This window comes from Mustelus asterias, chromosome 23 (genome assembly GCF_964213995.1).
Source record: "Mustelus asterias chromosome 23, sMusAst1.hap1.1, whole genome shotgun sequence".
NCBI classification, from domain to species: domain Eukaryota; kingdom Metazoa; phylum Chordata; class Chondrichthyes; order Carcharhiniformes; family Triakidae; genus Mustelus; species Mustelus asterias.
In genome coordinates this window covers 60,612,664-60,625,992 of record NC_135823.1, presented here as the reverse complement: position 1 = coordinate 60,625,992, position 13,329 = coordinate 60,612,664, and the positions used below count along the sequence as shown (strand labels likewise).

The window sequence follows — 13,329 nt, the reverse complement described above, 5'->3', positions numbered from 1 at the left end:
GGCTGACAAGACAGGGCGAGCGACCAAACCACCCTGTCCTGGGCCTGATCTACATGAGCCAAGCTGATCGGAGAAGGGGGAGGTTCCTCCTCCAAGACTTGAGCTCATTTGCATCTTAGCCAAAAGGCCGAGATGCCGCTTTTAAAAATTGCTTCATATGAAACATATGAAGCCTCAGCGTAACCTAATGACCTCGACCAAGTGCGGCCGACCATGGGCTGCCGACCATACTACACTTGATCTTAGCCAAAAGGCCGTTTCTTTCTATGACTGTTCTTGAAATGTTGGCTCTATTCTCTCTTAGTCTGCTGTCAAACCCGCTGAGATTTCCCAGCATTTCCTGATTTAGGAGGTTGCTTTTGCTAGTGAGATGGAATAATTTGCAGAACAATGTTCCATCCAGCAGCCTGAGTCTGTCCAATATAGAGTTTGAATGACTAAACTGTAGGGATTGAAAATACTGCCTCCTGTTTAGGAATCGGCTGGAGATAGATTTAATATTGCAGTTGTTTTTCCACAAAAACTTGTGTGGGAACAGTTTGTGGTCTGGTTGACTGCCTTGTGTGTTTCTGCTCATCAAGAATGTCACCTGAAGCTGGGGTATTTTGGTGAGGATTATCATGTTATGCGTGCGGACTTTAATATTCGTTACAATAATTAGGAAAAAATCCAAAGTGATTTGCCTCTGAAATGGATTCCTAAAAGTATTTTTATTCAGAAGAAACAGCTTAACAGAATCATGCACTAAAGAGATTAACGTTTACAGTGTCAAAATGGTCTGCTGCACAGTTATGTTTTCTTTATTCTTTCATGCGATATTGGCATCACTGGCAAGGCCGGCATTTATTGCCCATCCCTAATTGCCATTTCAGAGGGCACATTGCTATGGATCTGGATTCATGTAGGCCAGACCAGGTAAGGATGGTAGATCTCCTTCCCTAAAGGGTGGCACAGTGGTTAGCACTGCTCCATCAAGCCCCAGGGACCCGGGTTCGATTCCCAGCTTGGGTCATTGTCTGTGTGGAGTCTGCCCATTCTCCCCGTTTCTGCATGGGTTTCCTCTGGATGCTCCGGTTTCCTCCCACAGTCCGAAAGATGCGCTGGTTAGGTATATTGGCCATGCTAAAATCTCTGTCAGTGTACCCGAACTGGTGCCAGAGTGTGGCGACTAGGGGGTTTTCACAGTAAGTTCATTGCAGCATTAATGCAAGCCTACTTGTGACACTAATAAATAAACTTTGAACTGTTAGTAAATCAGATGGGTTTTTACAACAATTTATGACATCATAATTACTGATGAGTTTTATATTTCAGATTTTTATTAAATAATTGAAATTCCAACAGTTGCCATGGTAGGCTATGAATCCCTGTCTCCAGAGCATTAGGCACTTGTGACATTACCACTAAACCACCATCTCAACCATGCTGACTAAGCACTATATTGTACAATTACCAAGATTACGTAATAAGAATCTGAGTTAACCTCATGATAAGGTGATTGGAAAGTGGTTAACTCAGTACCACAAACATTTGTGCCAAATGACTGATTAGTAGTCTGAAGTTTGAGTTCCAGTTATGACATGATTGCATTTGGGGTTTCATCCTGAGGCATTTTCTAGCTTGAGAGATTTCAGCATGACTGGAATAATAATTACAGCAATGAATATGTGAACATTCTCAGGCTGATGCTGTAAATTTCCATTCTTGATTTCCGTTGTGCAAGATGGTAAATTAACCTGGATTACAATGAGAATACCTGAATGAATTGTGCTGCTAATGTTCTGAAGCATGTTGGTTTTCGATGACCTACATACTTCATGATGTTTTGGTCTTAAGTAAAGCATGTTTCTAACAGGAATGGGTAAAAAAATTGTGATCCTCTTTCTCTGAGTTAAATTAAGTGTCATGTTTTGGAGGAAGTGATTTTCTAATCCAGGTAAGGATAGGTCCTAGGCAAGAAGGGTGACGTGGTGGCACAGTGGTTAGCATTGCTGCCTCACAGTGCCAGGGACCCGGGTTCGATTCCCAGCTTGAGTCACAGTGTGGAGTTCACACATTCTCACTGTGTCTGCGTGGGTTTCCTCCGGGTGCTCCGGTTTCCCCCCATAGTCCAAATATTAGGTTAGGTGGATTGGCTATGCTAAATTGCCCCTTAGTGACAGGGGGACTAGCTCGGGTAAATGCATGGGGTTATGGAGATAGGGCTTGGGAAGGATTGTGGTTGGTGCAGACTTGATGGGCTGAATGGCCTCCTCCTGCACTGTAGGATTGTATTCTATGAAGTTATTGAATAACTACAATCGAGCCTGGTGAAACATTCTACCAACAAGACATAACAATGTGCCTTTGCCACAACCTTGCTGTGCTCCTCTTGTGAATTTCCATTTTCTGCTTGTATTTCTTAATGTAAGAAATAAAAGCAGGCGTAGGGCTCTCGAGCCTGCTCTGCCATTCAATAATGCGGTTGATCTTCTCCCTCCGCTCTCCCTGCATGCCCTGCTCCCCAATGTTACCATTCCAGAACGATGTTCCATTCTTTGAAAATTACCTTTCCAGTGTCAACTTTCAAAGACGAGACTTATTGTGGACAATACAAAGCATGCAACTCCTTTTGAAGGGGAACTAAACATTGTCTGATTTCAAGAAGAAATTGGATATAGCTCTTGGGGCTAAAGCGATCAAGGGATCTAAGGGGAAGGGGGGAAATCAGGATATTGAATTCGATGATCAGCCATGATCATAATGAATGGCAGAGCAGGCTCGAAGGGCCAAATGGCCTACTGCTTCTAGTTTCTATGTGTCTAACTAGACTGGTGGCAGAGGAACTTTTGACCTATGTGATCTGGGTCATGTACAAACAGGAAAAGACAGTGGCCAGAATGTTACCGTCACACCCGCCACAGGAATCGGAGTGGGTGAGGGGCGGACCACGGAAAGGTCTGTTGACCTCGGGCGGGATTTTATGATTTCGGGATGAGTGAGGGTGTAAGATCCCGCCCAGTGTGTTAATTGGTCGCACCCCTATCTGCGCTGTGTTTTGGTTTTCAAACGAGACGTTCTGGGGGAATCACTATGGGGGTTTGCTTCCTAATCAACACCTGTGGTGCCTGACATAGCAACACCGGCAACTTTCTGCTCCCCAGACCTAGAATACCTGACGCTAAAATGCCACCCCTACTACCTGCCATGGGTGTTCACCTCCGTTACCCTGATGGCAGTTTACATCCCACCCCATGCGGACCTGAAGTTCGCGCTGGATGAAATATACACCACTACGAATAGCCTTGAGACCAAACATCTGGAGGCCTTGATCATCGTGGCCGGGGACTTCAATCAGGCCAAGCTCAAGAGCGTACTACCAAGATACCACCAACACATCTCCTGCTCCACCAGAGGCCCAAACATCCTAGACCACTGCTACACAAATATCAAACATGCCTACCGCTCTGTCGCCCGCCCACACTTTGGCAAATCAGACCACAAGGCTGTGCTCCTGCTCCAGGCTTACAAGCAAAAACTGAAGTGGGAGAATCCGTCGAAGAGAGTCGTGCAATGTCGGTCTGAGGAATCGGATGATCTCCTACGGGGCTGCTTGGAGTCAGTGGACTGGTCAGTATTTAAATACTCTGCGACCAGCCTGAACGAGTACGCCACTACAGTAATTTACTCCATCAGTAAGTGTGTAGAAGACTGTGCCAAAAAAGCAAATCCGTGTGTTCCCCAATCGGAAACCATGGGTGAACAGGGATATCCAGTGCTTGCTGAAGTCCAGGTCTGAGGCATTCAAGCCAGGCGACCGTGCCCTATACAAGAAAGCCAGATACGATCTAAGGAGATCCATCAAAGATGCCAGAAAACAATACCGGACCAAGCTATAGTTCCAGGCTAGCCACACCGACCTCCGCCGACTATGGCAAGGTCTGCAAGACATAACAGGCTACAAGATGAAGGCATGTAAAATCGCCGGATCCAACGCATCCCTCCCTAATGAGCTCAATGCATTCTACACCCGTTTTGAGCAAGAGGTCAGTGAGAGCATGTCCTCCACCCTGGAAGCCCTGGATGAACCTGTATCTGGGGTCACCATTGCAGATGTCAGAGCAGCCTTCTTGAAGGTCAACACACGGAAAGCAACTGGCCCAGATGGGGTACCCGGACGTGCACTCAGATCCTGCGTGGATCAGCTGGCGGGGGTATTCACAGACATCTTCAACCTCTCTTTACAACAATCTGAGGTCCCTATCTGCTTCAAGAAGACAACCATCATCCTGGTACCTAAGAAAACCAAGCAGGGTGCCTTAATGACTATCGGCCAGTGGCTCTGACATCCATCATTATGAAGTGTTTCGAAAGGTTAGTCAATTCCAGCCACCCGGACTACCTGGATCCACTAAAGTTTGTTTACCGCTGCAACAGGTCCGCAGCAGGTTCCCTGGCCCTGCACTCAACCTAGATAGCAAGGACACCTATGTCAGACTCCTATTCATTGACTACAGCTCAGCCTTCAATACTATTATTCCCACGACACTCATCTCCAAACTCCGTGGCCTGGGCCTCGGCACCTCCCTCTGCGACTGGATCCTGAACTTCCTAACTCATAGACAACAATCAGTAAAGATAGGCAACAATGCCTCGTCAACGATAATCCTCAACACCGGTGCCCCACAAGGCTATGTTCTCAGTCCCCTACTATACTCCTTGTACACCTATGACTGTGCAGCCAAATTCCCCTCCAATTCGATTTTCAAGTTTGCTGACGACACCACCGTAGTGGGTTGGATCTCAAACAGAGACACAGTACAGGAATGAGATAGAGAATCTGGTGAACTGGCGTGGCAACAATAATCTCTCCCTCAATGTCAACAAAACAAAGGAGATTGTCATCGACTTCAGGAAGCGTAAAGCAGAACATGCCCCTGTCTACATCAATGGGGACGAAGTAGAAAGGTCGAGAGCTTCAAGTTTTTAGGTGTCTAGATCACCAACAACCTGTCCTGGTCCCCCCATGCCGACACTATAGTTAAGAAAGCCCACCAACGCCTCTACTTTCTCAGAAGATGAAGGAAATTTGGCATGTCAGCCACGACTCTCACCAACTTTTACAGATGCACCACAGAAAGCATTCTTTCTGGTTGTATCACAGCTTGGTATGGCTCCTGCTCTGCCCAAGACCGCAAGGAACTACAAAAGGTCGTGAATGTAGACCAGTCTATCACGCAAACCGGCCTCCCATCCATTGACTCTGTCTAGACTTCCCGCTGCCTCGGCAAAGCAGCCAGCATAATTAAGGACCCCACGCACCCCGGACATTTCTCTCTTCCACCTTCTTCCTTCAGGAAAAAGATACAAAAGCGAGAGGTCACGTACCAACCAACTCAAGAACAGCTTCTTCCCTGCTGCTGTCAGACTTTTGAATGGACCTACCTCACATTAATTTGATCTTTCTCTATATCCTAGCTATGACTGTAACACTACATTCTGCACTCTCTCCTTTCCTTCTCTATGAACAGTATGCTTTGTCTGTATAACGCGCAAGAAACAATACTTTTCACTGTATACTAATACATGTGACAATAATAAATCAAATCAAAGTGTGTTAATCAGTCGCACCCCTATGTGTCCTACATTTTTGTTTTCAACCATGACATTCTGGGGGAATCATTATAGAAATTAGGGGTATTTCTCTGAAGGGAGGGTAAAATCAGGAGTTATTGCTGCATAGCTCTCCCTGACCTCCCTGTTCAGAATGGGATTTGCGGAGGCTTGGGAGTAGAGCTCTCGGGAGGCGACTGGAAGAAACAATGAAAAATAGGGGAAGAGGTACTCCAACTTCTGCAACAAAAAACAATAATTTGGAGCTTGTATTTGTACCAAAACAAGCCTTGTAAACTGTTAATTCGAAGTTTATCATTTGACCCTAGTATCTACCTTGTCAAAACAGAAGTCCAGCATCTTTACTATGCTTATTGCTAGCATGCACTACATGAATTATATTCAACAAACATCTTGCAATCATTGGATAGTGGCCTACACTTCCTTTGGGACATGAAGTAAGTGATCATTTAAAAAAATTTCTTAGTGTCACAAGTAGGCTTACATTAATAGTGCAATGGAGTTAATGTGAAAATCCGCTAGTCGCCACACTCTGACGCCTGTTCGGGTACACTGAGGGAGAATTTAGCATGGCCAATGCATCTAACCAGCACGTCTTTTGGACTGTGGGAGGAAACCAGAGCAGCCGGAGGAAACCCACGTAGACATGAGGAGAACGTGCAAACTGTGCACAGTCAGTGAACAAAGAACAAAACAGCACAGGAACAGGCCCTTTGTCCCACCAAGTCTGTGCCAGCACAGATGCCTCTCTAATATTTTCTTGCCTCTATGTGGTCCACCCCTCTCTATTCACTGCCTATTCAGGTGTCAATCCAGATGCCTCTTGAACGTTGTTATAGAACCTTCTTCCATCACCTCCTTCGGCAGCGCATTCCAGGCATTCACCCACCCTCTGTGTGAAAAACTTGCCCCTTACATCTCTTTTAAACTTTTCCCCTCTCACTTTCAGCCTATGCCCCCCAGTAATTGACCCTTTGACCTTGGGAAAAGGACTCTAACTATCCATTCTATCCAAGCCTGTCATAATCTTGTAAACTTCCATCAGGTCCTCACTTATTCTCCCAAGTGACCCAAGCCAGGAATAGAAGCCGGGTTCCTGGCGCTATGAGGCTGCAGAGCTAACCACTGTGCCACCTTGTTATCTGAATTAGCAATGAGGGTACAACTTCTGTTCTTAATTTTAGTGTGAAAAGACCTAAATGCCAATTTGTTGAAATAAATCAATCAATGAATTCATCTAGTTATCACTGGGATACAAATCCAGCTTGGGGTACCATTTCTTACTCCTAGACTTATTTAGTACAATTAGTTTGGTTGCTCATATTTCTAAAATTATCCTCTCCGCTAACCCCAATCCATCACACAAACCAGCCTCCCATCCATTGACTCTGTCTACATTTCCCGCTGCCTCGGAAAAGCAGCCAGCATAATCAAAGACCCCGGGCATCCCGGACATTCTCTCTTCCAAATTCTTCTGTCAGGAAAAAGATATAAAAGTCTGAGGTCACATACCAACCGACTCAAGAACAGCTTCTTCTCTGCTGCTGTCAGACTTTTGTATGGACCTACCTCGCACTAAGTTGATCTTCCTTTACATCCTAGCTATGACTGTAACGCTACATTCTGCACCCTCTCCTTTCCTTCTCTCTGAACAGTATGCTTTGTATAGCACGCAAGAAGCAATACTTTTCACTGTATACTAATACATGTGACAATAATAAATCAAATCAAATCATGTGTTAGTTGAAGCAGAAACATATAAAATAAGTAATTTGCTTTGGAAGCAATTTTTGTTTTCTGTGATAAAGTGTAGATATTTAACTCTGTTCACACAGCCCTCCGCAGCAGTCAGTTTAACCGCTCTGATTTTAATATGATCAGCCAAGCCTTGTTTCTGAAACTATTGTGATAAACGTATTGATACATGCTTAATAAACCAGCAAGAATCATCCTATTATCAGCAAATTAGACAGGGAACATTGGGTTCCAAGCCAAATAGGCACCTCTAGCCTTAATTTCATTTGGTTAAGTCATAACTCCATATGCAAATTACAGCTAGTTGTCACAGTTGAAATACCATGGCATTGCGACTTTAACAATATGCACGCGATGATTGCTGGAATCCATGTTGTAGTTGACTTTAACAATGACCAAAATAGTCTTCGCTGATGTCTCTCAGATCTGTATTAGCAATGGCCTGTGGGCTTGCGCATGTGATGTTGTTGTAGGTGTAAATGACGGCATGAGTTTCATCTCCTTCCGTCGCAGATTCAAAGTAACGAGGAACTACATGAGGATTCTTCAGGCAGTAATCCCTGAGGGACTTGAGTAAGCAGTCACAGTGCCAATTGTTATCCTCCAACAACAGTTGCTCCAATTGTGATGCCTGCTGCAAAAACTGTGGTGGGAAATGCTTTAATGAGTTGCCCTTCAGGTTCAGATACTTTAACTTGGTCAATGGCATGAGAGTATAATTGTGGAAAAGCTCGATGGAGTTCCCCGATAAATCAAGCCAAGAGAGACGTTGAAGAGGTTGGAAGGTGTTATCAGAAATGTACCGGAGTTCATTGCACTTCAGTAGAAGATACTCCAGATTGGGTACGCCAGTGAAAGCCTGAAAAGAGAGCTGTGTGAGTTTGTTGTGTCTGAAATCCAGTTCCAAAAGCTCTTTCAAGTCACTGAGGCTCTGGTTGTCAATAACCGAAATGTGATTGTTTTGCAGAAAGAGCCTTCGAAGGTAGAACAATCCGGAGAACGTGTTTGGTTGAATTCTGGTGACTGCGTTGTTTTCCAAGTGCAGGCTGTGAAGATTGAGAAGGCCTTTAAATGTGCGATCAGGCAAGTTCGTCAGAGAGTTGCTGGATAGATTGAGTACGGCCACCTCACGAAGTCCAACAAAGGCCCCCGATTTGATCTCGTGAATCTGATTGTTGTTTAGAGTCAGGACTTCCAGTTGTAACAAACCGTCAAAAATGTTTTCAGAAAGGCTCTTGATCTTGTTGTACCCAAACTGGAGTTCCTCCAGAAACTGGAGTTCTTGGAACGTCCTGTGCCTTAGTCCCGTGATGGAGTTGTTGACCAGCCGAAGCACGTGGAGGTTTAAAAGTCCAGAGAACGTTTCCTCATGTAACACAACGATGCGATTGTTGGACAAGTCTAACCATCTGAGAGATTTCATTCCCATAAAAGCCCGGGGTACGATGGTGCTGATCTGGTTGCAACTCATATACAGCTTCTGAAGCTTTTGCAGCTTCACAAAGATGTTCCCCTTGATGATTCTCAACAGATTCCCTGACAAGTCAAGTTCCCTCAGCTCTGTCAGACTTTCAAACAGTTGAGGCTGCAGATAAGTTAACCTGTTGCCCGCCAGGATAAGCTCTTTTAGTTTCAATAAGTCATGAAAGCCCGTCGCAGGCAAAACCACCAGATTATTCCATCCCAGATTCAGGTACCAGAGGTGAGAGAGGCCAGAAAACAACCCTTCTTCAACTTTCCCAAAGTTGTTGTTATTGAGACTAAGTGCGCCGAGAGATGGAGTGTGGAGGAATGCATTTGGTACCAAGTATCTCAATTTGTTCCTTTCCAAATGCAGGTGGACGAGCAATTTCAAACCATAGAAAGCATGTGGCTCAACACTAACTATGTGGCTGTTCTCCAGGTTCAAGAAGTCCAGGTTAGACATGTTCCTGAAAGTATGGGATCGAAGAACAGTAAAGTTATTCGAGTCGAACCAAACGGCTTTAGCGTTGACTGGCAGGTCATTTGGGATGCTGGTAAGATAACGAGAGCTGCAGTAGGCATTTAGCTCCTCGCTGTAGTCATCAAAAATGCAGGTGCACACACGGGGACAGTGGAAGCTTTCATCTTCTGGCTCTTCCTCCGTCGTTAGCTGCGATTCTGCTCTCAATGGAATGTACCATAAACCAACAATAACCGATACAAGGCAAAATTCTAAAAAAAGACACAGTGTGCAGTCAGAGAATATAACACATTCGTAGAAAGCGTTTGATGAATGTTTTCATTTTAGTCATATGATTTTGGAAAAGAATGAAGACCATGTAGAAATCATAGAAACCCTACAGTGCAGAAGGAGGCCATTGGCCCATCGAGCCTGCACCGACAACAACCCTAACCCAGGCTCTATTCCCACAACCCCACACATTTACCCCGATAATCCCTCTAACCTACACATTCCGGGGCACTAAGGGGCAATTTATCATAGCATCCTACAGTGCCGGAGGAGACTATTCGGCCCATCGAGTCTACAACGACCATAATCCCACCCAGGCCCTATCCCCATCGCCCCATACATTTACCCTAACTAGTTCCCCTGACAGTGAGGGCAATTTAGCATGTGCACGTAACCCGCACATCTTTGGACTGTGGGAGGAAACCGGAGCACCCGGAGGAAACCCACGCAGACACAGGGAGAACGTGCAAACTCCACACAGTCGCCCGAGGCTGGAATTGAACCCGGGTCCCTGGCGCTGTGAGGCAGCAGTGCTAATCACTGTGCCACCATGCCACCCAATTTATCTTGGCCAATCAACCTAACCCGCACACCTTTGGATGCAATGTATTATTTCACTGCTGAGTGTAACTTGCACAATTCCTTTAAGACCATAAGAACTGGTGGTGTATCCTGAGGTCAAGATAGCACTTGTAGGGGCGGTACGGTGGCACAGTGGGTTAGCACTGCTGCCTCACAGCGCCAGAGCCCCTGGTTCGATTCCCAGCTTGGGTCACTGTCTGTGTGGAGTCTGCACGTTCTCCCCATGTCTGCATGGGTTTCCTCCGGGTGCTCTGGTTTCCTCCCACAGTCCAAAGGATGCGCTGGTTAGGTGCATTGGCCATGCTAAATTCTTCCTCAGTGTACCCGAACAGGTGCCGGAGTGTGACGACTAGGGGATTTTCACAGTAACTTCATTGCAGTGTTAATGTAAGCCTACTTATGACACTAATAAATAAACTTTATATTTAGGGCTTTGCTGAATTGAGGATTTTTCAGTTCCTATTAAAGGGTAATCCGGAATTTATATTTTCCAGATTCCACATTACATGCAATTCACGATGAACAATAATTATCCTCCTGTCAGGTACCACTAGAAGATATTGCGATCAATTTTACCAGCTTGAGTCACCTTTAAAATTAATAATATTGGATGATGTAGTCATTGAGGGCACGGCACAGCCAGTTGGAATGGTTGTTAAATGATTCCATGGCACAAATTGGCAAACCTTTGGTAAAGGCTCAACCAAGGCCACCAGACATGGACCAGATTAACAGACCATCCATCTCATTGCTGTTTGTGAGGAGGTGCTGGTACAAAATAGCCGCTGCAAATAAATATATACAAAATGGCAGCTGGATCGAATGGCAGGGTTAGCTGCATGCGGCCCTCAGCCAGTCAGGGACCGTATCCAGTAATATGTTTAGCAGGGGATTCAAGTTGAAATTCTGCCAGGGAAAAGTGCGTGAAACACTGATAACTCTGCGTATTATATACAAATGCATATTTCATTTTAATTTTCTACTTATTTTCTATAGCAGATATTAGAAAGAAGGCTTGTTTAGACACTCGACTGAAAATAATTCTTCCACTGTGGAAAGAAATGGATGGAGCTCTTAGGAAAGGATTTATTCTGACCAGTCCCAAATTCCTAACTGAAAAAAAACCCCATGGCCGGAATTTTACCGGCCCACCCACCACGCGAATCAGAGCGGGCGAGGGAGCGCGCAGCGTTGACCTCGGGCGGGATTTTACAGTTTCGGGATGAGCCAGGCCGTGAAATCCTGCCCCACCATCTCGGAATAGATTTTGTAAGCACAAATAGTACAATGTCATGTTTCTGGAAGTTCTTCTTTCCCCCCCCCCCCTCTCGTTTCGAATCTATGAAATCTTCATGAGCCAGCGTTACTGAGGGATTGTTATCTTAGGCAAATACAACGAAATAGTGGGAAGGTGTAACAGAAAAATCACACACAACGTGAGCGCAATAATGTAGAAATCCCATCACAGGCTCTGGTACAGATTACAAGCGTTAACTATGAATAAACCCCACCCTTATTTCCCCCACCCCGCTCCCCCCCCGAAGAAAAGCATCTTACCCACTGACTTGTACATTTTGCTAAGAAGCCTTTTCTATTTTTAAAAAAAAAAAGTAATTTCCCAGTTGTCTTCTCTCCAAGTAGCAGGTAGCAAACTGTGTACAGGGCTGTCGCCTTATTTTAAAAGACTTCAGGAGCACGGGATGACTTATTCTCACCGGTTAACCAGCACAACATTGCAAACATCTCATTCTTTCTTTTCTTATTACAGAAATCCTTTGACTCCCCCGCTGGCTGGTGGACTGCGTTGACGACCAAATGGCCGTGAGCCAAAATGGGGTCAGCAGAAGAATAAACACCTGGCACATGGTTAAGGGAACTAATCAATAATGTTTGCTTAGCGCATCCACATGTGGCAATATTTAGCTTCTTTGCAGCCACAAAGCATTAAGCCAACGCAATGTCCCGGGTGCGTTCAGTTAAAAAGAGAAACCTGAAAAGAAATCGCCCTGTCTGGCCGCACTTATTTAAAATGTTAAGCAATCCCGTCAGTTTTACCTCCATTTAAAATGTAGTTTTTTTTTCATTCATGGGACATGGGCGTCGCTGGCTGGCCAGCATTTATTGCCCATCCTTCATTACCCTTGTTCATAGGGCAGCTGAGAGTCAACCACATTGCTGTGGCTCTGGAGTCACATGCAGGCCAGACCAGGTAAGGATGGCAGATTTCCTTCCCTACAGGACATTAGTGAACCAGGTGGGTTTTCCCGAACAATCGACAATGGTTTCATGGTCATCAGTAGATTCATAATTTCTGCCGTGGCGGGATTCGAACCCGAGTCCCCAGAACATTAGCTGAGTTTCTGGATTAATAGTCCAGCAATAATACCAGTAGGCCAGGGGTGTCCAAACTATGACCCGCGGGCCACATCCGGCCCGCAGCAACTTGAAATATTTATAAATAATAAAACTAATTATTTCCCTTCGGTTTTTCCCAACCACGCGGTCGGACAGTTGACACGTGCAGTTCCTGTCCGCCGCGCTCCTTCCCATATGACCTGAGTGATGGCGGCTTGGCGAACCCTCATTTTCAGTCAGATACACCCTTCAGTTATGGAAAGAAAAAAGAAAAGAAAAGTGGACAGTGAGTGCCGCCTGTTTAATGAAGAATGGGGCGTAAAGTACTTCTTTGTACAAGCAGGTGATAAAGCCTTGTGTGTCGTATGCAACAAAACTGTTGCATTTTTGAAGGAGTACAATGTACGTCGGCACTATGAGACCAAACATGAACCAAGTTATTCCCAATTCACAGGAACACAGCGTTCGGAAAAAATTGAATCAAGGCAACGCAGGTTGCTTTCCCAACAAGCTTTTTTTTACGCAGAAGAGAACTGAAAATGAAGCTTTAACCAGGGCCAGTTACAAACTAGCTTATGTGTTGGCTAAAAGAGGAAAGCCATTCACTGATGGAGATCTCATCAAAGAGTGTATGATGGAAGCAGTGGGAGAGTTATGGCCAGAAAAAGTAAATCTGTTCAAAATTGTCTTTCTTGAGCCAAATACTGTTGCTCGTAGAATTGAGGATATAGGAAGCAATATATTTCATCAAATGGCAGACAAAGCAAGAAATTTTGAGTTGTATTCTCTTGCACTTGATGAATCGACTG

The 13,329-nt window shown here is 45.1% G+C and overlaps 1 protein-coding gene across 1 annotated transcript; it reads right to left on the bottom strand.

Annotated features, from left to right (window-relative positions):
- Nucleotides 1–7,281: 7,281 nt before the first annotated feature.
- On the bottom strand, nt 7,282–11,953 carry igfals (insulin-like growth factor binding protein, acid labile subunit). Its single transcript, XM_078240743.1, has 2 exons — nt 11,723–11,953; nt 7,282–9,564 (listed from the first exon to the last, which is right to left on the bottom strand). The coding sequence occupies exons 1-2, from the start codon at nt 11,736–11,738 to the stop codon at nt 7,754–7,756; spliced, it is 1,827 nt and encodes a 608-aa protein (XP_078096869.1). The 5' UTR covers nt 11,739–11,953; the 3' UTR covers nt 7,282–7,753.
- Nucleotides 11,954–13,329: the final 1,376 nt, after the last annotated feature.